The following is a 26,028-nucleotide window of genomic DNA, read 5'->3' as shown; positions in this document are numbered from 1 at the left end:
AACAGTCAAGATAGCAGTTTTTTTATATTAAAAAGATTCGTACGTTTTCGTGTTTTTACAACTTTATTTGAAAAAAAAAATAGTTCGAGATAAGAGACCAATTTTAAAGATAAATCCATTTCTTCTCTATAAAATGGTCATAGAATTTTATTAAAGAGTCATCATTTCAATATTGAGAAGGTGAATTCATTCATTTAAAGAAAAAGTGGATCTATCTGCAAAGTCGGTTCCACAGATAAAGGCATCTTCCCTATCTCAAGGTCTCTGTTGAATCACTTTCAACTTCAACAAAATGGCAGCCTCCTGTTGTTGACATGAGTTTCTTATTATTTATCGCTTCATCGTTTTATTTCTAGTTCTAAACTTATAATCCCAGTCCGTTCCTTACAATGAAGTATAAAGGGAGTGTGGTGAGTATTCTTGGTCTCATAATACTACTATGGTCTAAGCAATCGGAAAAGGTGTGCACGAAACAGGACGATGATCAAGTCAAATCCAAGTCGGCTGATGGGCCCACCTCTGACTCACTCTCTGACTTCGAGTCTAAGTCTCTAGGTACCATACTTGGTTCGATCCTGTTGTCAGGCCCAGTCAAGGCAATTTGATTTTTGGGGATGGGTCTTTTTTTCTGCTTTATCTGGCACTGGTTCACACACACCTTTTCAGATTCAGATGTTTGTTTTGAAAACCCACCCCCAGCCCTGGCCCTGGGCCTAGCTCCTATATACTATACTATACTAATAATACTACTATATGAACTATATGTTCCTTGACAATGGCGTTCAGATAGTTAGGATAGGATAGTCTATGTAGCTGTAGTGCTTAAACTAAACAAATAAATACTTGGTACTTGATACCGCATGTTTTTTTTGGGTCTTTTGAAAAGATGTGGTTCCTGCTGAGTGAAACATTCTTGCCACCCAGGATTTTTTTAAATTTCCTCATAGATGGAATACGCGAAGGAGAAAGAAATCAGTTGTTTTATTACTGTATTTTTTATATTTGTTTATAGGCATAGATAGGCGTCGTTCTAGGAATGTGATATATCTAGAATCTACATGTTCCTCAAGCTAAGGGAACAACCCAACTATTCCTTTTTAACCCTAAAAGAAATAATAAAACCTAGTCCTAGTACCTAATAGGAAAAACAAAAACCCTAGGACCTATACTTCACCTATAACAAGCCTTAATAATAGTATAGAAAAGAACCTGGGACCTCGAGTTAAATCCAATAGTAGAAAAAAAAAACAACTAGGACTGCTCTGCACTACCTTTCAATACTTCAACGACAATGGCAGCGGAGAACCAAAACAATGGTCATATTAGGAAATTTTAAACTTTTACAAATCAATCAAAGCATTTAAAATGCTACTAAGAATGGCTAACTGAATAAATGTACGTCTTACAAAAGATCCAAGGTTAAAATAACAATATAAAGTGAAGCTACCTCGAGGACTGTGCGGAAGGTCTCCCATATCTAGTTTTACCTGCTAGGTATTGCTCAGACATATTTGCCCTGATTGCACTGATTTTTGAAAAAGTTTACTTTTGTGACCACTTAAAAGATAATATTGACGTTTATTAATAATGATAATAATAATAATAAAACATGACGATCACCCACGACCGCATAGGGGTGGCATACGTAAACAGAGAAGGATACCTGTCGGCATTGTCGCTATCATCACCATCATCATCGCTGACGTATTCATCGTTGTCGACATCATTATCGTTACCACCACCGCAACCATCACCATCCTCGGAGTCGACGTCGCTATTGTCAGCATCACCACCACCATTGTCATCGCTGTTGTTATCTTTTTCATCAGCACCACCGCCACTATCATTGCTGCCATCGTCGATATCATCAGCACCACCGTCACTACCAGTGTCACCACCACCTCTACCATTATTGTCAGAGTCATCACCATTGCCATCATCATCCTTCGTCACGTCACCATCAGCTCATAATTCAGTAAACATAATGTATTTTAATTCTCAGTCGGTGCGAAACAAGTCACAAATCAATGATTTCATTTGTGATTCTAATAGTGACATCGTGTTTATTACTGAAACGTGGCTAGAAGAGATCGGAGATGAAGTATATCTTACGTGAATTAATGCCTGTCAATTTTAACATCCTGTCACATCCAAGGACATCAGGACGTGGCGGCAGTATTTGTGCAATTTATAATAATTTTATTAAAATAAAATCTGAAAATATCAACACCTTCAAATCTTTCGAATGCACTAAGATCACAGCTTTTAACATTGTGTTTTTATGTTTATACCATCCACCTCCATCAAAAGTTAATAAAATAACACATGCAGGATTTATGCGAGATATGGAAGACCTTATAGAATTATAGATTTCTTTTACTGATCGTCTTATAATTTTAGGTGATTTTAATCTACATTTTGATTCAGCTGACCCATATTCAAAGTGAATGAGGAATCTTGTAGCCAACCATAATCTTTTACAGGTGGTTTCAACTCCCACCCATAACAAAGGCCATATTTTAGATTGGGTTGCAACAAACACTATAACTTGCCCAATCTACAATTTAACCGTACATGATAAAATTATATCCGACCACGTCATCAGTATGTTCAACATAAACAAATTGAAACCACCAAAAGTAAAGTCGATTGTTACATCCCATAACATAAAATCAATTAAAACTGAAGAATTCTCCAGCAGTGTAGAAACAGAGCTAGCGATTCTTGGATCACAAATTACAGCTGATTCCTATTATGCCGCACTGCGCAAAATGCTCGACCATCATGCACCATTGCACACAAAAAAGGTGACAAGACGATAAACTGCTCCATGGATGACGAACACACATGCTCTTTTTCAAACAGTTAAAGAAATGAAGAATACAGTTGATATATTACCATTTACCAAAAGATATCCCTGAAGAAAACCTCCCAACCGCTTTTTCCCAGTATTTTTCAGACAAAGTGAAAATTATAAGAAACAAACTAGATCTTCATTCGGCTGTTAAAAACGATGAGGAAATATCCCTAATTTTAGTATTTTTAACCATGTATCATCTGATGAAGTGAAAGAAATTATCCTAGCCTCACCACCCAAATCTTGTTTCCTTGACCCGATACCAACTAATCTTTTAATGAAATGTCTTGACTGTTTTTTAGAACCTATTACTGTAATCATAAATAACTCATTGCAGTCTGAGGCTGTACCAGATTGCTACAAAAAAGCAATCGTCACTCCTCTTTTAGAAAATCATAATTTAGACCCTAAAAATCTGAAAAATTACCGCCCTGTTTCTAACTTGCCCTTTCTTTCAAAAATCCTGGAAAAAGTAGTACTAAAACAGCTAAAGAATCATCTTGATTCAAATAATCTTATCAAGCCTTTTTAGTCAGCTTACCATGAGCATCATAGCACTGAAACCGCCCTTTTGAAGATCGTGAATGACCTGATGATAGCAAGTGATAATGGTAATATATCTATCCTTACACTGTTAGATCTATCTGCGGCATTCGACACAATAGATCACTCAATCCTATGTGATAGGCTTTATTCTGATTTTGGCATCTCTGGTACTACTCTTTCGTGGTTTAAATCATATCTCACCAATAGGTCAAAGGCAGTGAGTGTAAATGGTAAAGTTTCTAACGATGTCTATGTAAAAGAATATGGCTTCCCGCAAGGTTCGGTTTTAGGCCCTATACTTTACCATTAGGCAGTGTAGTACGCTCTCATTCTGTTAATTACCACATGTATGCTGATGACACACAGCTATATAAATCTGCTTCTCCTCATGATCTCTCCTCTCTTGTCTGTTATTTCGAAAATTGTTGTGACTCCATCAAAAGTTGGATGCTTGCAAATAAGCTATTGTTGAATGAAGACAAAACTGAAGTTGTTTTGATAGGAACTCAGCAAAAATTAAAGTCTTTCCAATTTTCAAATCCTACCCTAACTATAACTGATTCTGATATTTCTATTTCTGAAAAGGCTAAAAATTTAGGTGTCATTCTGGATAGTTCTTTGCCTATGGATCAGCATATAAACAATAATGTGAAAATTATGTACTATGAGCTCTGTGGAAATATCACAGATGAGATCATTTTTAACTTTCAACACCTTGAAGATAATTGTCTCTGCATTGGTCTTGTAACGTCTTGACTACTGCAATTCACTGCTCGCTGGTCTCCCTAATAACAAAATAAACAAGCTCCAGAGAGCACAGAATTGTACGGCTAGGTTAGTCCTGGGAAAATCTCATTACGATGATACAAAGGGCATGCTTCGAATCCGTCACTGGCTGTCAGTCCGGGCTAGAATTGAATATAAAATAGCCCTTATCTGCTTTGGTGTATTTGAGTCTTCTGTCCCTCTCTACATTCAACACTTACTCCAACCGTATGTACCTCCGAGAAATCTTAGATCCCACGTTTCAAAATTGTTAGCATCTCCTAAAACTAAACTTAAATATTTTGGCGATAGGTCTCTTATGAAATTCGGACCCACGATTTGGAATGATCTCCCTCAATCTGTGAGATTTTCGAGCTCAATAGACATTTTCAAAAAAAAACCTGAAAACATATCTTTTCATAAAATATTTACTTAATTGAATTTTATGTGACATTTATATTGATGATGTATTGATGCCCCTTTTATGCTCTTAATTGTTTTGATATTTTGGTTGAATTGTATTTGATTTTTTTTTTTTTACAGCGCTTTGAGGTTTCGACGAAAGGCACTATATAAATATGCTTATTAATATTATTATAATGATAAACGAACACAGATGATAATGATATGACAAACTAATGAAAGAAATTGAAATTAAAACTAATAATAAGAAGGAGAACAATGATAGCTTGTATATACTATATGTTAAGGGTGAAGTACTCATTTTTCACTCCAAGAGGAGGAAACATCATTAAAGATCCAACGAAAAGAGTGCCTGCATTCAATAACGCCAGGAAGTATTGGATTTCCTCAAATTGCCTCTTAACTGGACATGGCAGAACTGCATCAAATATGTGCAGATGGAAACTTGGAAACAGTGATACCTGCGAGAAATGTCAGGCAGCCCCAGAGACCAGCGATCACATCGTCCTCCACTGTCCAGTAACTAAACTTGAAAGTGGCTACGAAACCATCCTTAGGGCGGAGGAAGACTTTAGGAGCTGGGTTGACGAAATAAATTTGGAGGTGTAGCCATACGCTACTACAACTACTTGAGTACTGCGAGAGAATGTGAGTAAAGAGCCTTTTACAAGGACTCAACTATGGGCCAATCAGAGCAGGACTCAAACCGTGGATCATCCAGTCTGAAGGCGGGTGTCATACTACTTGACCACAAAGCCACATTTAACACTTTTATTGATTTTGGTTTGAGTAGTTTTGAAATTGACTTTTTAGGCAACATTTTAAAAATTGACTTTTATACAAATTCCAAAAGTGCCATTTGCATACTTGCCAACCCTTCTATTTTTGGCGGAATCATTCCTATTTTCACTCTTCCATTTTGTACTATTCCGCCATTGTCTCTAAAATTCCGATTTATAAAACTGATGATAAAGGTAAGAATATAAAATAGCAAAGAGGGGTGAAAAGGGGTTAAATTCCTATTTTTTGTCTCAAATTCCTATTTTCAGGCATCCTGATTCCACTTTTGGAATGTGAAGAGTTGGGAGGTCTGCATTTGCTGTATAAGCGGAACATATTTGGGGAAATGTAAAAGTGAAGATGTCTGCCAACATTGCTCTACTAATCCTGTTTTACTGGCTTTATGGTTTGGCAACTCTGTGATATGATAGAGTGGCTAATCACCAGATAAGGAAGATTAATCGAAGATCAAGTCTATAATATTTCATTTTAAGATAAATCACTAGACTTGTCCTCAATTTTTGTTGAATTTGGTTTTGAAAATAAAACAGGTCAGACTCAACCAATTTGTTGGGGTTTTTTTTTTGGTTTTTATTTTTCAGTGCATCTTTTCACCTTAAGTATAGACCTTCATAACCCATTCTTTTTTCTCTCTTTTTTATCATGCAGAAAAAAAATACCTCCTCAAAAAAGAGGCCAACGACAAAAGCAAAGCAATATAAAGTAAGCCTTGGTAAACTTGAAAATAAAAGAAACAATCGCCTTGCTAAACAAGGAAAATTACGACCAAAGAAAAGAAAAGGAGAAAAGAGAGATTGGACATCGCAATCTAAGCGACAAAGCAATGGAGAAAACAATGAGGATGAGAACAGTGAAAATGAAACTCACACAAATAGGGGAGAAGAGCTAGATGCAGAAGACACCAGCTGTTTTACTCATTTAAGCTATGCTAGAGACTTTGTACAAACAAATCTAGAGTGAGTATCTTTACTTCCTTTTTCATACTTAATGGGGGCATGATGATCCAGTGATTAAGACATTGCACTGTGATCTAGGAGGTCCTGGGTTCAAGCCCTGCCTCAGACTCGGGACACTTTCCATTTTTTTTTTTTACTTTGGCAAGATTATTAACCCCCAATTCACTCATTTGAACAGCATGGCTGATTTCTGTTGATATTAGATGTTCACTTGATAGATTATCTATATCCTCTCATGGAATGTCTTGACAATGTAGCATGGAGTTTGTTTGTTTTTTTGATACCAAGTAAATTATTTTTATGAGCTTGAGGTCTAATGAACAATTTTTTAAAAATCTATTAAATTTAAAACGAATTTCGACAATTTGTTTTTTCTACATTTTCAAGAAGGATTTAACAGAAATGCCATAATATTACATTCACCAAAAAAAATCCAATGAAGAGCCAAAATGATGAGGATGATTTGTTTAAAAAAAAGCCTCCATCATAACCACCACAACTAATGGCATCATTATAACAATAACACCACCTTTCCACCACATCGCAGTGTGTTTTCAATCACAAGGCTCAATAGCATCCTTACTGCTGCAATCAAAACATATCACTTCTGTCACCTCTGTCACAGCATCAATACTATCACAATCACAACTATAGCATCACTTTAAACACCACTGACACAACATCATCAATATTATCTCCATCACTCAAACAACATAAACAGTATTATCAGTACTATCACCACCACCACCACAGCATCATCACTAGGACCCAATCACAACAGCATTGACAATGCCACCTCACATCATCTCATTACTTCCACAAGTCAATTACCGCTACCACTATAGCATTACCATTACCTCCATCATCACCACCAATACCACTTTCTCATCATCATCATCATCATCATCATCATTAGAGCATCATTACTACTACCACCACCATCACATCATCATCATCATAACTGTTAATTTTACCATAAGTAACAAAATATGTAAGAGACATTTCATTGCTAATTTGAATAGTACCTTGAAAGTATACATACACCCGTGTAACAATTTTATAAAAATATGCCTTTTGCTTTCTAAATTATCATTTAAATTATCTTAGGGAAGAAGAAGAACCTGCTGTCAAGAAAAGGAAAATAGATGAAAATGATGAAGGAGTTGAAGATTATGAGCAGGGAGCTCGAACTTTTGCTGCAGAAGAAAACAAAAGCGGTATGAAGATGATGTTGCCAATTATTGCTAATGGAAAAGTTATCAGAAGAATGGCTGAAAATGAAGACGCTGACGCAAAAGAAGGTGTGTACTTTTTCAATGAATTTTTTAATGTTATTTCCTTTCCGACAATCAGCGCTAAGACTTGGGTCTTAGTGGTGGGATTTGCCTCCAACAGAGTTTTAACTTAAAATCTTAGTGAAGACACTGGTTGTGAATACAGTACTCGCTGAGTTCTAGCACACCAAATTCCAGCATGTCTGCAATATAGCACACTGCAGTGTTGCCAACCAGTATGATTTCTCATATTTTAGTACGCTTTCAGGCCCAAAATATGACAATATGGGAATGTTGACCAAAGTATGCTAAGTGCAAAAGGTCAGGATCTAAAAGTGGAAGAGTCAAAGTATGATTGAATTGTCTCTAGCTTGATGTGAATCTGAGTAGCCAGATAGATGATTGCCAAAAGAATAACTGAGTTTTCTCTATAAATTCATTGTATATTAAATTTGGATAGTTGCTGATGTTGAAAATATGATTTGTAGGGGGGAAATATGAGAAAATCAGCCTAAATATTCAGGAAACTCCGATAAATCTTTTTAAATGGTTGAGGTTGGTTTGCAAGTCTGACACTGGTGCTGGGTGACCAAATTTTATCTATATAACAAGTTGTTACTCCCATATGGTTTGGATTCTAGCTTGCTTTTTGGCTGGAATCCAGCAAGTACTAAACCCTATGTATCTTAATGTGATGTAATTTTAGATTGTTAAATCTTTGACATGCTCTTGAGTCATTTTGTTACCAATGATGTCTTGAATTCTTAATGACTCGCTCATATCACATCTTCATATCTGCTTTGAGTATTATTGAAATATTTTTTGTATGAAGTATATTATGATACATTATGCATTCTGATTTACCATATGTCAAATTGTCCCACCTGTGTCATCTGCATGCAGCATACATTGAAATATCCCAGTAATCAGTGACCAAAACACTTTGTCCTCATTTCATTTATACACTATCTACCAAAATGTTAGATTTGAATTATTTAATCATTCACTCCATATTTTTTTTAATGATATTAGGTATGGCAAACCCTCTTATCGAGTCATGGCTTTATTGGCAAACCGAGAATTTTAACTCAAATCGTCTCTCTCTTTTTCTCATTTTCAGTCCGTCAAATAAAACGTTTTTGGTATCAAATTAAATCTCAAATCTTCATCTTTAAAAAAACGTTCATGCTTTTTTCATATGATTTGCCGTTATTTCATGGCTTTGAGTTGAAGAAGAGGAGTAAACTTCGATTTTGGAACCGGCGCTCCGCTACTCGATCACCGTAACTGACGGTTGTCTTTTCTCTCCGCTCGGCTGGTCGCGTCAGCGCTATTAATAGTAACGTCAATGGCTGCATCCGAAAGAAAATTGAACAAGCTTTCATTCGATACCAGATTCGCATTTTTATGATTTTTTTCAAAGGTTGAAGTTTCAAGTTAAAAACTTTAAATTGATAAAAAAATTGAGAAAAATTTGAAAATTTGGACGATTCTGGTGTCAAAAGAAAGTTTAAAATCTCAGCTTTAAAATGATGTATACGAAAGCAAGATTAATAGCTTTGCGTTCACCAGCCAACTGAAAACGAAACTACAACTACAACATTTGCCGTATTCACTTCACTCATATGCCGGCTCAGGCAAGGGGCACAATCGCTGATATTTCGTAACTTTGCGTTGAAATTGACAATTTTGGCTTTGTCAGCTACTTTAGGGGCAAATTATTTCTATTTTACTTAGAGTTGAGCTCAGAAAAAAAATACACATATTGTTTATAAAAAGATGTGTATTGTTAGAAAGTTACAGAGGTCTGGTTTGAATATTTATGAAAATACGGCATTTTGAAAACGGACAAAAGGTTGCCTTCAAAGAAGGACAAATTTTGGCGATTTTCTACAAATTTCGAAATAACATATCTTTTTTAATTTTTAACCAATTTTAATAATTTTTATACCATTTTAATCAGGAAAAAAAGTTCTACCTGTTGAATGCAACTTAAAGACAACAATTATATAATCTAAATTTGGGTTTTCCGTACCTAATGATATTGCAAAACCAAAAATAATGAAAAGTGCAAGTCTTTTAGGACTGTCACGTACGTGCTGCTTGTACACGTGTTACCCTTATTCAATTCTATGACTGGTTGAATCCAAGAAAGTAACTAAGTACTTCATCTTTTGTTATAACATGTCCTGATTTTTTAATTTCTTTTGTTTATGTAGAGGATGATGGTGCTGCAAGCGATACAGCAGATGTGCAGCCAGAATCGGATGAAATAAAACCTCTCACTCAGAGGCAAAAAGAGTTAGCTTACATGAAGACACTCAATAGTGCTCAGATATTTGCTTACAGGGAAGACAAGATAAAAGAAAAGAAAGCAAAAATATCAGCATTAGCTCACAGTGTTCTTGAAGATCCAAATAACAATGTAAGTCTGTTAGATTTGAGCAAGGAGGGAAAATTTTTGGGGGGTGAGTGATGTAAGTAGTCCTCAGGGTCATTAGGCCCATGGAGCTGGAGTTTATCCCGATTTCTATACAGTGAAATGGACAATAGCAATACTTGCTTGCTACCCTTTGGATAGGATGCTAGTTTATCACAAAGTACTTTCCACCAGCCATCCAATCAGTAGGTTGGGATGGAGAATCAGCCAAAAACTCGATTCCACCCGGGATTGATCTCAGTCCCTTTGTATGTGAAGCGAGAGGTCTACCATTTGAGCTATCATGACCCCACTGAGAGATGTCTCATCTCATGTAGTTCCATATCTGAAGCAGACGTCGGAGGTCATCTTCCGCCAAGCTGATCTATCTCTTGCCAATTCTATTAAAGCAGCGCCACCTTTCTCAGCTTCATCTGTCCAAGTTCTTATCCCTTTCAAATACGTTATTCTTTGTCTTCCTCTTATTCTTTTTCCATTCATCTTTCCAGTCAAGGCGAGTATTTCCAAACCAGGGTGGCGGATAATGTGTCCTAAAAATTCCATTTGGCGTTTGATGATTTTTGTTATCAGTGATCTTTTTCTGTTTGCCATTTCTAAAATTTCTTCATTTCTTTTCCTTTCCATCCATGACACCCTCATCATTCTTCTGTAAAACCACATTTCCACTGCCTCCAGTCTTTTAACCATGGTCTTGTTTATGGTCCAGCTCTCACAACCATATAGCAGCACAGACAGTACATAGCAATCCAGGACCTTGATTTTTGTTTTCATGCTAATATTCCTGTTTTTCATAATTGTATGCAGCTGGTTGAATGCATTCTTCGCCATACCTATTCTTTTCTTTATTTCACAATCTGATTTTCCATTGGATGTTACATTGAAGCCTAAATATTTGAAACATTCAACTTGTTGTATTGTTTGTCCTCTGCTTGTTATTACACAGGCTGGTGGGTTATTATTTTTAGATACCGTCATACATTCTGTTTTAGATATATTCAGTTCCAGTCCCATATTTTCACTACTCCTGACTACAACATCCAGTAATTCTTGTAGTTCATGTTCAGACTCTGCCAGTAGAACCGTATCATCTGAGAGATGTACTGAGTAATAAAACGGGAGTGAGAGGGGGGGGGGGGGGGAAGGGTAGGATGGGGGGCTTTTACAAATTATAATTCATTTAAAATTGTCTTGAAACTTAAGTTCAGCAAACAATTTTTTTTATTAGGATATGTTTGAAATTGTACAACTAGCAATGATTTTTGTGAGGCATGTAAAAAAAAAAAAAACCCCAAACTATATGCATTTTATTATATTGTATCTCTGCTTTTTTTTTTTTTTTCAGATGAATAAGTTGAAAGAGCTTAGATTCATGTTGGGTGATAATGATCTAGGAGTGGCGTTGACAGTGCGGAAGTACGCCATGGTCTCCTTGATGGAAGTTTTCAAAGACATTGTGCCTGGCTACAGGCTGAGGGTTCCAACAGAAAAAGAAGCTTCAACCAGGGTAAGAAATTCACATGAGTATTTTGGAAGCTTGGATTAGTGTCATTGTTTAGCATGTTTTCGCTGGAGAGTTATCATAAGCCAAGCTTGGGTTTTTTGGGGTTTTCTTTGGGGGGGGGGGGGGGGTTCTCTCTTTTCTTCTTTCTTTCGTTTCATCTTTCTTTCTTTTTAAAAAAATTAGGTCATATTTATATTTTCACTTGTTTGTAGAAATTAAATTGACTGAGTTCTAAAGCAAAATCATTTATTAATGTCTTTTAGTGCATGATCTCTGAGAAATAGGGGTTAAGGGAGTTGTGTCATTTGAGCTTTTTTAGCCATCCCATTAGTAATTAGATATGCTAATTAAACATTTTTCTCTTTATAAAGACATTGCTTGTTTGTAGATTGAAAATTTTCCTCGTAAGGATTAATACGAGTAAACAAACAAACAAAAAAATATTCTGTTCATTTCTGTGTCAATTTTATTCCTCAGTTGAAGAAAGAAACCAGGTCTCTGCTGGATTATGAATCGTCTTTCCTTCTCAACTACCGGATTTACTTGGAATTTCTTGAAACAATGGCCAAAGGTAGCCAAGTGATTATTTTATGCTCCTTCATGTTTAAAAAAAAGGTTCTTTATATCGAGTTAAATTATGCAATTATTTAAATGAATTTGAAGTTTTTGGTGTTTTAATTAATGTAGACTTTGCTTTTTCAAGTCATACTCATCTTTTATCTGTGTTTTATTATATTTATTTTAAAGTGCGTCCCATACCTGAGAACAGTTTCCTTACCAAGCATGGAATACGTGATTTGAAAGTGCCAAAATCAAGTGCCGTTGTAAGTTATGATTGTTATTTGTTTTTTATTTTAACTCTTTCTATTTATGTAACAAGTTATTAAACAGTAGATTTTGTAAATTATTTATTTTAAAGGAAATCATAGATACTCTTCTTTTTGTTGTTTTTCTCTTATGGCCACTTTTTCCTACCTTCAGGTTTAACTGATAACACCATGCCTTTTGGCCAGTCATGAGATTTAACAAACTTTAATTTGCAGTGTATAGCAGGTCGACATTTAAATGTCAGTGCCTCCCCCGTCCTCCTCCTCCTCCCCCCTTTTTTTTAAAAATTCCTCTAAAATATTATATCGTGTGAGCTATCCACGAACACAAAAATATTCGTTTCAAACCCAAAGTCATTTCTAGATCCCTCTCTCACCCACTTCTTGAGATCGCCGATTCGTTCACCACCATCGCGAAGTAATTTTGACCAGCAGTTAAGCCTAATAGCCAATATTCTCATCACAAACATATAACATAGAAACGATTGAGACATTGAGTATGCTCCGGTGTATGGGGTGAATTTTTAATTCAGAAAAGTGAGTGGAGCAGGCACTTATGTTGGTAACAACAAGATATGAAGTGAGTAGAAAAGTGCCAGAAGACAATAGAGAATAAAAAATTTTTTCGCGGCGGTGGTGGGGTTTGAACCTGCGACCTTATTGGTACGACAACTCCGCCTGGCAGGTGAGAGCGTGGCTCTACCGTGTGAGCTATCCACGAACACAAAAATATTCGTTTCAAACCCAAAGTCATTTCTAGATCCCTCTCTCACCCACTTCTTGAGATCGCCGATTCGTTCACCACCATCGCGAAGTAATTTTGACCAGCAGTTAAGCCTAATAGCCAATATTCTCATCACAAACATATAACATAGAAACGATTGAGACATTGAGTATGCTCCGGTGTATGGGGTGAATTTTTAATTCAGAAAAGTGAGTGGAGCAGGCACTTATGTTGGTAACAACAAGATATGAAGTGAGTAGAAAAGTGCCAGAAGACAATAGAGAATAAAAAATTTTTTCGCGGCGGTGGTGGGGTTTGAACCTGCGACCTTATTGGTACGACAACTCCGCCTGGCAGGTGAGAGCGTGGCTCTACCGTGTGAGCTATCCACGAACACAAAAATATTCGTTTCAAACCCAAAGTCATTTCTAGATCCCTCTCTCACCCACTTCTTGAGATCGCCGATTCGTTCACCACCATCGCGAAGTAATTTTGACCAGCAGTTAAGCCTAATAGCCAATATTCTCATCACAAACATATAACATAGAAACGATTGAGACATTGAGTATGCTCCGGTGTATGGGGTGAATTTTTAATTCAGAAAAGTGAGTGGAGCAGGCAATTTTTTATTCTCTATTGTCTTCTGGCACTTTTCTACTCACTTCATATCTTGTTGTTACCAACATAAGTGCCTGCTCCACTCACTTTTCTGAATTAAAAATTCACCCCATACACCGGAGCATACTCAATGTCTCAATCGTTTCTATGTTAATTTTTGTGATGAGAATATTGGCTATTAGGCTTAACTGCTGGTCAAAATTACTTCGCGATGGTGGTGAACGAATCGGCGATCTCAAGAAGTGGGTGAGAGAGGGATCTAGAAATGACTTTGGGTTTGAAACGAATATTTTTGTGTTCGTGGATAGCTCACACGGTAGAGCCACGCTCTCACCTGCCAGGCGGAGTTGTCGTACCAATAAGGTCGCAGGTTCAAACCCCACCACCGCCGCGAAAAAAAATTTTTTATTCTCTATTGTCTTCTGGCACTTTTCTACTCACTTCATATCTTGTTGTTACCAACATAAGTGCCTGCTCCACTCACTTTTCTGAATTAAAAATTCACCCCATACACCGGAGCATACTCAATGTCTCAATCGTTTCTATGTTATATGTTTGTGATGAGAATATTGGCTATTAGGCTTAACTGCTGGTCAAAATTACTTCGCGATGGTGGTGAACGAATCGGCGATCTCAAGAAGTGGGTGAGAGAGGGATCTAGAAATGACTTTGGGTTTGAAACGAATATTTTTGTGTTCGTGGATAGCTCACACGGTAGAGCCACGCTCTCACCTGCCAGGCGGAGTTGTCGTACCAATAAGGTCGCAGGTTCAAACCCCACCACCGCCGCGAAAAAATTTTTTATTCTCTATTGTCTTCTGGCACTTTTCTACTCACTTCATATCTTGTTGTTACCAACATAAGTGCCTGCTCCACTCACTTTTCTGAATTAAAAATTCACCCCATACACCGGAGCATACTCAATGTCTCAATCGTTTCTATGTTATATGTTTGTGATGAGAATATTGGCTATTAGGCTTAACTGCTGGTCAAAATTACTTCGCGATGGTGGTGAACGAATCGGCGATCTCAAGAAGTGGGTGAGAGAGGGATCTAGAAATGACTTTGGGTTTGAAACGAATATTTTTGTGTTCGTGGATAGCTCACACGGTAGAGCCACGCTCTCACCTGCCAGGCGGAGTTGTCGTACCAATAAGGTCGCAGGTTCAAACCCCACCACCGCCGCGAAAAAATTTTTTATTCTCTATTGTCTTCTGGCACTTTTCTACTCACTTCATATCTTGTTCTAAAATATTATGAATGCTTCAGTTTCAGGAAAGGCAGATATAAAATTAGCCTTTAAAAATTCAGCATTTTTTATTTAATATGGGATTGAAGCTGAATTTTTTTTTTTTAATTTTGTCTTTTCCAGTCAGACGTGCTTAATGATGCTTTACTTGTATTTTTAGCTTTAACTCTTCTCATCTACCCACTGTGTAATCACTTTGTGTCCAGATTGACTGTCATTTTTGCTATATTTCAACAAAATGTTCAGTGTAAATTGAATTTGTAACAGAATGGGATATCGATTAATGTTTCTTTTCTTTTTCTGGTAATATTATCAATTTACAATCTAAAATGTTGTTTCATAATTCTCCAAAATATTAGAAACTGGGGGCTCTGGCTGTGAAATGCCTTTGTGAAATGTTGATCAACCATCCACATTTCAACTACCGTGACAATCTCATTGACATGATCGTTCCCTTTTCAAATCATGGGAGATCAGAAGTAAGTTGAGTTATTTTATTCTTATGTTCTCAAGTCTGTGCCAGAATATTGAGCAAATTAGTATGTTGCATATTTGTCATAAATAGCTGCATAAATCAGTGATTATAATCTTATGCGAAATTCTGGGATTTTGGAAATTTCTCAGAAATCTTCCGCTAAATTTGCCGTGGCACACATTTTCCTCAAAACCACAAAATCACCATTATGTCTTATGTTCTTATGTCATATTTTGACACCTGTGCTCAGTCTCGTGAAATTTGAGAGATTCTTGGGTTGTATTTATAAGCTGCAGCATACCCACTAGGTTTTGGTAACAAAGATATTGTAGCCTGCTTTATGAAGTAAAAATTTAAAAAAGCAACACTATCTGGCCTTTTATTTTGGTCAAAAGTTTATCATAATTTCTTGGTGCAGTGAGCGATTTGAATAATATTGTAGGCCTTTAAAATATGTAGTAAGGACAATTATTAAATGTAAAAAGAAAATTTATGTCTAATGATAAGAATGGATTTACAATAGTAATAATTACATGTACAAAACTATGTTCCAGTCATTTTTACATTTTGCTTGTGCTTGATAGACCGAGAAATTTTCCTCCTTTTTGACAAATTGCTTTTACCATCACTGATAAATAGGTAGATTTTTGTGATGTATCCTCGTGGCCAAACTCTTATTACATACTTTGTGTTAAGTTTATGTTTACTTTATGATGTGACTAAGGAACTTGATGAAAAGAAGCTGGTTTTGTCAAATAAAGTTTATTTTTTCGAGCTTCAAGCAGCAATATTTTCATTATTCGATAACATTAATCATTTATGTTGTGGATCAAACGTATAATACATTCCAAAAAAAAGTTATTTCTTTTCTTTACTCTGTACTTATTTTAAATTCCTGAAATATACATTCCAATTTATTGTCTTGGCCTTTGTTTTGTTAAAGTTCTTTCTCTTCTCCCCACCCCATTATTAGGATGTTTATTTTATTGTTTTTATTTTTCACAAAATAGTTTTCCGATGTGACTTGTGAAACTATCAAGAAAGTATTTCAAGCAGATAAAAAAGGAGATGCTACATTAGAGGTTTGTAAACTTTTAGATTAAAACTTATTGCATGAAGCTGGAAACTATAAAAATTTTGAACACAAATATAGATATGATTGCTTCAAGGGAAAAAATGAGAGCAAAATACAATATACAAAACAAGAAACTGTTGAAAAGAAAGATGCAATTTTTCCTAAAAAAAAAAATAATCTGTTAATTTGTTTTTTTTAGAAAGAAATAAAATTGTCTTTTTCTTCAAGCAATTATGACTTTCTTCGGGTGTATCAGATTTGGGAAGATTGATATTAAAACATGTATAACCGTGTCAAAATTATACCAGTAAATCAAAGAGCAATTGATATTTTTCAGTGTCCCTTTAAATATTATTTTGTTATAAAACGTGTGTCTAATGCAATGTTGTGTAATATTTTAACAGTCAATTGTGCACAATCCATTTGGCCTAATATTTCCATATTTATGATATGTCCTTCTAGATTGTTAGAGCAATTGGAAGAATGGCAAAAAGAAAACGATATGACATCAGACCTCAGGTAAATTATATATTCTTGTCACAGTATGTATGGAAACACTTGCTTGTTTCAAAAAAGTTCGCATGTGAATACTTACATTGAGATGAGATTTAAATATATGTATGTCAATTTTAAAGTTTGTATTCAGCCACATACTTCATAAGGTTGTAAACTGTATATCAAATTCTTAAGGGCAATTATAACGTATACAGCTGATTGTTGAAGTTAACTTAATTTTAATTCATCCATACTTTATTATAAGGATATATTGCAACATTGTTGACCAATAATTTCTTGGATTAAAAAAGTATTTGTTGCCTATGAATCAAAAGAGAAAAAATCTAAAGTGAATTTTAATCTGAAAAAAAAATATTTTATTTAATGATTAGATTTTAATTCAGCCTGCCATCTCTCCCAGATTAATATGATCAAAACCATTTCCTCATTATTATCAGATCTTTATTTAAATACTAGATTTGCCCAAAAGATTTCCCAAATTTTGCTTTTGAAAAGGTAGCAATTCTGCTTTAATGTTAAAGGGTTATTAAAGATAATCTTATTGAACTGGACATTTTTTTAAAAATGTGTGTCCTCATATTTTTCTTCCTCTTTGTTAGGTCCTGCTGACTTTCTTAGTCTTAAAGATCAAGGAAGTGGATTTCTCTTCGGTTTCCAAAGCAGCTAAGAAGATGGCACGAGCAGAGAGGATGAAGAAATATTCTCGACGAGAAAGGAAGGTAAAATATTTTTATTTTTTTTGTAGATTTAATATGCCATTGGGCCATCCTGATAGCTAAGTTGGCAGCGCACTTGCTTCAAAGGACTGAGATCGATTCTGGTTGCAGTAGACATTTTTTTCTGACACCCACCTTCCTGTTGACCCAGCAATTGTTTGGTAGCCTGGTCTGTTAGATCCGGTAGAAAGTACTTTGTGACAGACTAGCATCCTACTCAAAGGGTAGCTAGCAATTAACGCTTTTGTCCATTTTATTCTATAGAAACCAGGTGAAACTCTGGTACCATGGGCTCTGAAGGACAACTTGTTTTTCAAGATTTCATCGAATTTAACTAAATGTTGTCATGCAAAATAAAGGCATACCACTTGTTTCGTGGTAATTAATTTATGATTATGGTCTTTTTAAAGGGTTTACTATATTTAAGCTGTTTTCTGAATCAAATCACCGGAACTGCCAAAAATGGGCGTGTTGAGAAAATTGCAAAATTTTAAATAAACTTAAAGAGACTCTGATGAATTATTAAACTTTATTGGTTTTGTGTTGTTACAAAAGGGGGGGAAGGGGAGTGGGAGAGAATTTGAATCTGAAATGTTTTTACTGATAATATATATTTTTATTTCCATAGCAAATGAAAATGAAGGAGAAATTGGACAAAGAATTGCTGGAGACAAAAGCCACAGAGGACAGAGCTCAAATTCTGAAGTTTGTGAGTTACTAATGACACGATTTACCCTGAATAAACAATTTACCTTTTTTTTTTTTAATTCAATTTCAAAACCATTTCATTATTTTCTATTGTCATTTTTTGTGTTTAAAAGTTTTGTTGGAGATAGATGCTTATTCACACCATTACACTCTTTTCCTTTTGTGGTCATTAAATAATTGCCTTTCAATATTTTTCCCAACTCTGCAGCATACCCTTGTAATTCAGTCAGTTTTTGAGACGTACATCCGTGTCATCAAGTTGGCTTCAGATTCAATATCGTTGGGACCAGTGCTTGAAGGACTCGCACAGTAAGAATTGAATGTACTGACTATGTGTATGAGTGTTGAAAGATATCCTGGTCAACTTTGATTTTTTAATAATGCGCTTACATGCACTGTTGGTATGATTTCCCTGATAATCAAATGTATAATGGATGAAATTGCAGTAATTTTTCATTCTCCTTTTTTTAAAATTCTGAAATGTTTTGGCTTTATTTTTTTCCAATCATTATAATTGTTTCCAAAATAATTGTAATTGCGGTTTAGCTGTATTCCATTTACATGTATTTTTGCTTCTATTGTTCCTGTGATCACTTAAAGAATTTGATGATGTATGATAAGCTTGATATATGATATATCAAAAGAGTGGTAAATTTCACCATGGATATCAATAAAACTGGTTTGATTATATTTTAAGTTTTATCTACATTTTAAATGCAATAGTAATATCACAAATTTTCTACCTAAAAATAAATAAACATTTACATGTATTTTTGCTTCTATTGTTCCTGTGATCACTTAAAGAATTTGATGATGTATGATAAGCTTGATATATGATATATCAAAAGAGTGGTAAATTTTACCATGGATATCAATAAAACTGGTTTGATTATATTTTAAGTTTTATCTACATTTTAAATGCAATAGTAATATCACAAATTTTCTACCTAAAAATAAATAAAAATAAAATCATTTGAAAACATTTATTAAAATCAAATATCTATGCTATTCCTCCAAATTGCTCATAGGGAACTTTGGAGCCAGTAAGAAGTTTTGACCTGAGCAGAAGTTGACTTAAGAGTATTAAAGTTTTGCAGATTTCAATGTAGTTTTAATATCTCTCCATGGGAAAATTGATTTGAAATTTTTTGTTTCAGATTTGCCCATTTGATAAACGTGGAATATTTTGATAGCTTGTTTTCTGCATTCAATCGACTGATTAAATCAGGGGTAAGTATTATTATTATTATTAGTAGTAGTAGTAGTAGTATTAGTAGTAATATTATTATTATTATTATTATTATTATTATTATTATTATTATTATTATTATTATTATTATTATTATTATTATTATCATCCACATCATCATTATTCATCATCACCATCTATGAAGGACAATGCTAACTAACACAATAAACACACTACATACCACAATGAGCTGTGTGCCACACTTTCAGATTAGGAATTGCGGCAACAACTTTTTGCCAAGGTCTATATGCAGCTCTCCACTATATCATAATCTTTCTGATGGAATAATTTGGCGACAGTGTCTAGCAAAGCCACTTGGAAGGGTATCTTTTTCTTTTCTATATTTAACTCTGTTTTTCTTTTGTGTTTTTTAAAATGATCATGTTGGTGATGATAAATAGATAAAGTTAGTTAAATGAATGAATAATTGAACTAGGCTTTAAAAGGTAAAATCTATAACTTTAAAGGTAAAATCTATAATCTATTTTACTTCTGGACGAAGTTCATGTTTGAAAGATTTTTTTTTAAATTTCTCTTTTCCAGAAATTGACAACTCGAGAGACCTTACATTGTCTTCAGACTGTCTTTACTATTCTGTCTGGACAAGGATCTGTCCTGAATATTGATCCTACTAAATTCTACAAACATCTTTACGCTTCTCTCATGGCTGTACATCTTGGTAAGCAAGGATATTTCTTGATGAGAGTGTTTTAAATACCTCTCTAACTCGAAACATCTTCAAGTTTTTATTTGCACCCCTCACCATCAACAAAGAATGGAATGTTGTTCCCGAAACATGTGTGAACAAAACTAAGACCTGAACCAGTGCCCAACAAAGCAGAAATTCTCTGCTTTGTGTGACACTGTTTTATACACACTTGTCCCTAATTTTTCGCTGTGAACTTACAGATTTAGACACCTTCAAGTAAAGATTATCAAGATAATTCAGCCTAAACACCAACAACGGCTGCTACATTCAACAACTCTTTCCGCACTTGAACACACATAAATACTTAGAATTGAGTTCGGGTAACATTCAGATCAGATTCTTGTGAAAGGAAAAAAAGAATCTATTTGCTTCTATCCAATTTTATTGTTTCCAATTTGGTCAATACATTATATTGTGAGTTTGAACTTAATTAATCACTAGGGTCTCAATTTGATGTTTAACATGCTTTTGATTAAGAAAGGCAGAAAGACAACTTCAGAATGAAAGGTATTTTAGATTATTTTTGGCAAAGAAACCCAGGCTAAAATTTAACCTTTAATGATTGCCTATTCTGTTGCTATAATGACAATACCAACGTTCTCTTTGGAAAATAAATACTAACAACCAAAAACTCAATTTGATATAAAACTAGAAAGTTTCTTTTTTAATAAAATGTTCATCCAATTTAAAGGAATATGTTTCATTTTTCACAGGTATGTCAGATGATACAACCCCTATTGTCCTCAAATCTTTGGATGTGATGATTTCAAAGAGAAGAAAACACGTAATTTTTCCAGAATAAATGATCTATTTGTTTTCTCGTATGTCTTTTACTGAGAGTGTATGATTACTTTAATTTTCATCTTTGAGGTTTATCAACAATAGTATTGATTTTACTTTGTTTTTCCATATTTTAGCTGGGAAATCTGGGGTATTTGATGTTTTCTATTGGCAAATGACCTAATATAAACCTTTGAACTTGATCTCTAAATGATGAGCCTTATATTTTAGTTAAGAGGTCCATAAAGAATAAAATAAAATGCAAAATGTGCAGTATAGAAAATAATTTCATCATAATGTTATTTTGTGTATGTGAGAGAGAGCATAACACTGTACACTGCAGGAACATTGTTACCACAGACTCACTTTTTGGGTATTAAAAGCTCTTGTAGAAAATAATAATAGTAATAATAAACCTTTATATCGTGCAATTATCCTTCAATAATAATAATAATAAGATACTTTATTCATCCAAAAAAATGGAAATTCGTTTACAGGCGTGACATGCATAAAAATGTATAAACACAAAGTTGAGAATCTATGGCGACAATATATACATATATATATGCAAATGTACAAACATGTAAAAATATACAACCAGGAACCAATAGCAACACCTTATATATTAATTTAATAAATTGAGATAGGCCATACTCTGGCCTTTAGTCCGAACAATGGGCAATGGGTTCTGAGCGCACTATAATAAAGATTTTATAGAAGAAAAAAAAAATTGAAAAACACATACATTCATTTTCTTTATTTTAGTATTGCAGTTAGAATTTGGCAACGGTTGTGGAAAACTGATGCTACAAATTTGTTGTTATGTTCAAAGTTCTGACACTGATCATTTCATTTATTGTCCAAAAGCTGTCTGTAGTGACCATAGAATAAGACTTTATAACTCACTATTTTATTTAAATCACAGGTATCACAGCAAAGAATTCTGGCATTCATGAAAAGACTGAGTTCCCTATGTCTTCAGCAAACACCGGATACTGTAATGTCGTATTTGGCCGTTGTTCGGTGCTTTTTACATGTAAGCTTTTCTTTTTCTCTCTCTCTCTTTCTCTGTCACACACACACCTTTTTTTTACTGCTGCTCTCATTTGCATAATGGAGTAGAATTTGACCTGCTTTCACTATTTAAGTGTATATGACTCTAATATACTAGGATAATTCAAGCTGTTCTGTTTCAGTTGGAACCTAAACTAAGAAATCAAATAGTGTAAATCTGATATGGAAAAATATTATTATTGCGATTTCCATAAAGTCATTTAACCCTTAATGCCCCACCCAGCCAACTTTAGACCATGCAATCATTTTAGCTTGGCTGACCTCAATGGCTGTTTTCCTTGTATATTTCCATGATCTTTTACCACTATTCTCTACCCTGTTGGAATATCTCGTTTGGAATTCTCATTTGCTGATAATATTTTATGACTTACATTTATTTATTACTTTCCCCTATAATTTTTAAAACTTTTTTGTCTTCAGACCTACAAACATACGGATGTTCTTCTAGACACTGACGTCCAAGGGAGTGGAGTCTACATGCCTCTCTTGGAAGACCCAGAGCATTGTTGTGCCAACAGCACCTCCTTATGGGAGCTTCATCTTCTCATGGTAAGTTATATTCATCATGGGTTTACATTTTATTTTACCACTTAAAACTTCTTGATCTACCATCTTTTCACTCACATAGTGCATTATATTATCTCACTATATAGTCTGCATAGTATTTTGCAATCCAGGACAAAAATCTATCTATCCTGTGTACTTTTTATGTATCTTTCTGTGTTAGAATATGTCTTGATATGCATCTGAAAAATGTATATAATTATTAGCAAGTACATTAGATTTATCACCGTTATCAAATAATCCTCAACCTTATCATTATCATCATCATTAAATATCCACTTGCATCATGGACGTTGAAAACATAACTCTCACTGAACTTGAACGCTTGGCCAAACACAAAAGACCTGGATAAGATTAGTTGACAACCTACAACACTTATCATAACAAATATGACTGTAACATCACACCTTTTAGTTGCCCTACTATCATAGCAGAATGCAATATATACTGTACTGTACCTACATCATACTATACAGCTTAGCATTTTTTTGTTGTTGTTGTTTTTTGTTTTTTTTACACAGTCAGAAGGACAGTTATTATTGCAGATTTGTAAATGCGTTGAAATGATTGCATAGCGGCCAACTGTCTGATTTGGCAATCTGGATTAAAAAAATTTTATGAAAATTTTGACTTTTATATGCATATATGGAAAGGACCCTTGCATGTCCCAGGAGTATGCTTTCTTGACAAGGAAATTAAAACGAAGAACGGAAATGGCTCTGATATTATATAATACTGCTGTTTTGGGTCATGACGGTATTGTGCATACGGGTGTCCTGATTTAGCTCTTTGATGATGATTTACCCAAAATGAATTTGGTTTTCCGAATTGCAGAACCATTATGAGCCAGATGTTAGGAAGTACTCAGAGCATATACTGAAAGGAGCGCCCATATCAGGACAGCATCACTTACCAACAGAATTGTCCAGAAGGTAATGTTATTTTTTGATAAATCCTATTCATTTTGTTCCTTATCAGGTTTGCCAGAATAATTTGCCAAAGGATGTGAAAAAATCCCACGAGTTTCAGGCCTCATCTTTTACATGTAGAAATAAATTTTTATTTTCTTATCCTGTTGCCTTAGTAAATGTCTTGATATGATGAAAATTTAATCTTTTCCAGCCTGTTTAATGGTGGAAATTAGCTTATGATGTTTAATTTGTGTTTTATTTGTCAATTAAGTAGGGAAAATGAAGGCTATCATTTTTTTTTTAATGCTTAGAAAATGCCAATATGTTGAATCCAATTTTCCCTGACAAGCGACAACAACAAAGAAAGCCAAGTTTGTTTTTTTTAATTTTGCATTTAAAACTACCAAAGTGGCAACCCTATGCCTTATCCTATTTGCCTTTGCTGGAAAGAACAAAAATAATTCAGATAGTTGATGTCATATAGAACTTGAGGCTTGTTTGTGAAATGCTTGATGTAGTGATCTTTGTTGAGTTCTGACATATAAATTATATTAGTGTTAGATGATAGCCTACATTTTGGCCATATGCGACGTCTATCTAAAAACAGAATGAATTAAAATCTCATTCCTACTTCTTTTTTCTTTTTTAATGAAAACCATAATGTTATAAAAATTCAATTGCAGATCCCCTGAGGACATTTATAGGACCTATCACAACAAAGAAATTTTCCCTGCAAGTATTCCGGACAAATGTGTGAATAAGAAGGTAATTGGATTTTTATTATTTAAAAACAATTTACATTAAATGTTTATAAGATTTTATTTAAAATGCTTTTTTTAACCAAAATACACTCACTGGGAGCTTTGATTAGTGTGCATTTCGACATAGCTTGCATTTGAGTGAAGTGATTAATAAGTTGACATTTAACTAACCAGCCCGCCAACAGACGAACAATACTATATCACACAAATCAAGCAAACTTGGTGATATTCAAAGGGCTTACCAAAAGTACAAACCCTGACTGTTAGGGAATGGGAGCAAAAGCTTGCAGTTTTGAAAATTACTTTTATTTTCCTCTCAGTGTACTTGCCAAACTTTTAATAATAATAATAATAGATCTTTATTGTCCATAAATATGGCAATTTGTCATTTAGTTACACTTGTTATAATGTTAAACGATAACTAAGATTGGTCTACTCCTCCCATTTGTTTTATCATCTCCCATGCTTTCCTTGCGCAGCCCGATCTCAGTTGTCGCTCCATTTTATTTTTGTATTCAACCTTCTCTTCTTTTATTGTATTTCTGATCTCCTTTCCTTTTTCAAATTCTAGTTTAATGTCACCACTCATATAGGCAATTTTCTTTTCATTGAGTAAATATTTAAGTCGCTTTGTAACCCATGGCTTATTGTTAGGAAATATCTTAATTTCTTTTTTTTCCACGCATAAATCCACACAAAATGTAATATAACATGTCAAAGTTTCGGTCCATTCATCTGCCATCTGTCAAATTGAGAAACAAGGGAACAGGCACTGGTGTAAGATAAAGATCTGAACAAGTGTGTATGAAAGGTGCCAGACAAAGCAAGAAAGAAAGATACAAGAGTTTTTGATTTTTTAGGTTTTTTTCTTGTATTTATCTTTCTTGCTTTGCCATCTGTCAGTGACATTCAATAGACATTGAAAGTTTAATGGTTTATATTGTTTATAACTTAAGCCATTATTCAGTAACTGTAGAAATTTACAACTCTCATCATATTATATTCTCTTGATGATGGCAACAATGAGTTAAGGTGAGGGTGACTTGCTCAAGGCTGCACAGCAAGATGGGGGAATGGATTTCTGTATCTCATGTGCACACAGCAAAGCCCATACCTCAGTGCTGCCCTTCCCCCTCTACCAGGGGAAAAAATATACGTTTCCACCCACACTTTAGGAGATGGAGGTGTGTGAGGTTTAGCTGTGCATATTTCCTATACATAGAATTTTTAAAGTGCAAGTCAATCCGATAATCCTGCACACAAGGAAATGAAAGGACGAGTTTTTTATTTCAATTTGATACCCTTTTTTCTTTGATTTTCAGAGATACAAACGTTCTGGATTTGTTGATTCAGAATTTGAGGCCTACACAGAAAAAATACTGGAAGCTGTTGATTCTGGTGAAGAGGATGGAGATGTTGTAGATGAGAATGCAATGGATGTCGGCTGATATTGAATTATATATATATATATCTTTGATTAAATCTCAATGATAATATATTATAGTAGAA

General features: G+C 34.5%; 1 protein-coding gene across 1 annotated transcript; it reads left to right on the top strand.

Annotated features, from left to right (window-relative positions):
* Positions 1 to 266: 266 nt before the first annotated feature.
* On the top strand, positions 267 to 26,028 carry LOC144965807 (nucleolar complex protein 3 homolog). Its single transcript, XM_078901548.1, has 21 exons — positions 267 to 410; positions 6,041 to 6,348; positions 7,456 to 7,649; positions 9,842 to 10,047; positions 11,405 to 11,566; positions 12,041 to 12,134; positions 12,311 to 12,387; positions 15,341 to 15,460; positions 16,467 to 16,538; positions 16,994 to 17,050; positions 17,647 to 17,766; positions 18,392 to 18,472; positions 18,680 to 18,780; positions 19,629 to 19,701; positions 20,264 to 20,399; positions 21,143 to 21,213; positions 22,135 to 22,245; positions 22,704 to 22,832; positions 23,682 to 23,779; positions 24,442 to 24,523; positions 25,842 to 26,028. Exons 1-21 carry the CDS (start codon positions 390 to 392, stop codon positions 25,965 to 25,967), a joined length of 2,439 nt encoding a protein of 812 aa, XP_078757674.1. The 5' UTR covers positions 267 to 389; the 3' UTR covers positions 25,968 to 26,028.

Source organism: Berghia stephanieae, chromosome 2, assembly GCF_034508935.2.
Source record: "Berghia stephanieae isolate SIO BIC M18660-M18661 chromosome 2, UCSD_Bste_1.3, whole genome shotgun sequence".
Classification (NCBI taxonomy): domain Eukaryota; kingdom Metazoa; phylum Mollusca; class Gastropoda; order Nudibranchia; family Aeolidiidae; genus Berghia; species Berghia stephanieae.
This window is presented reverse-complemented; position numbering and strand designations above follow the sequence as displayed.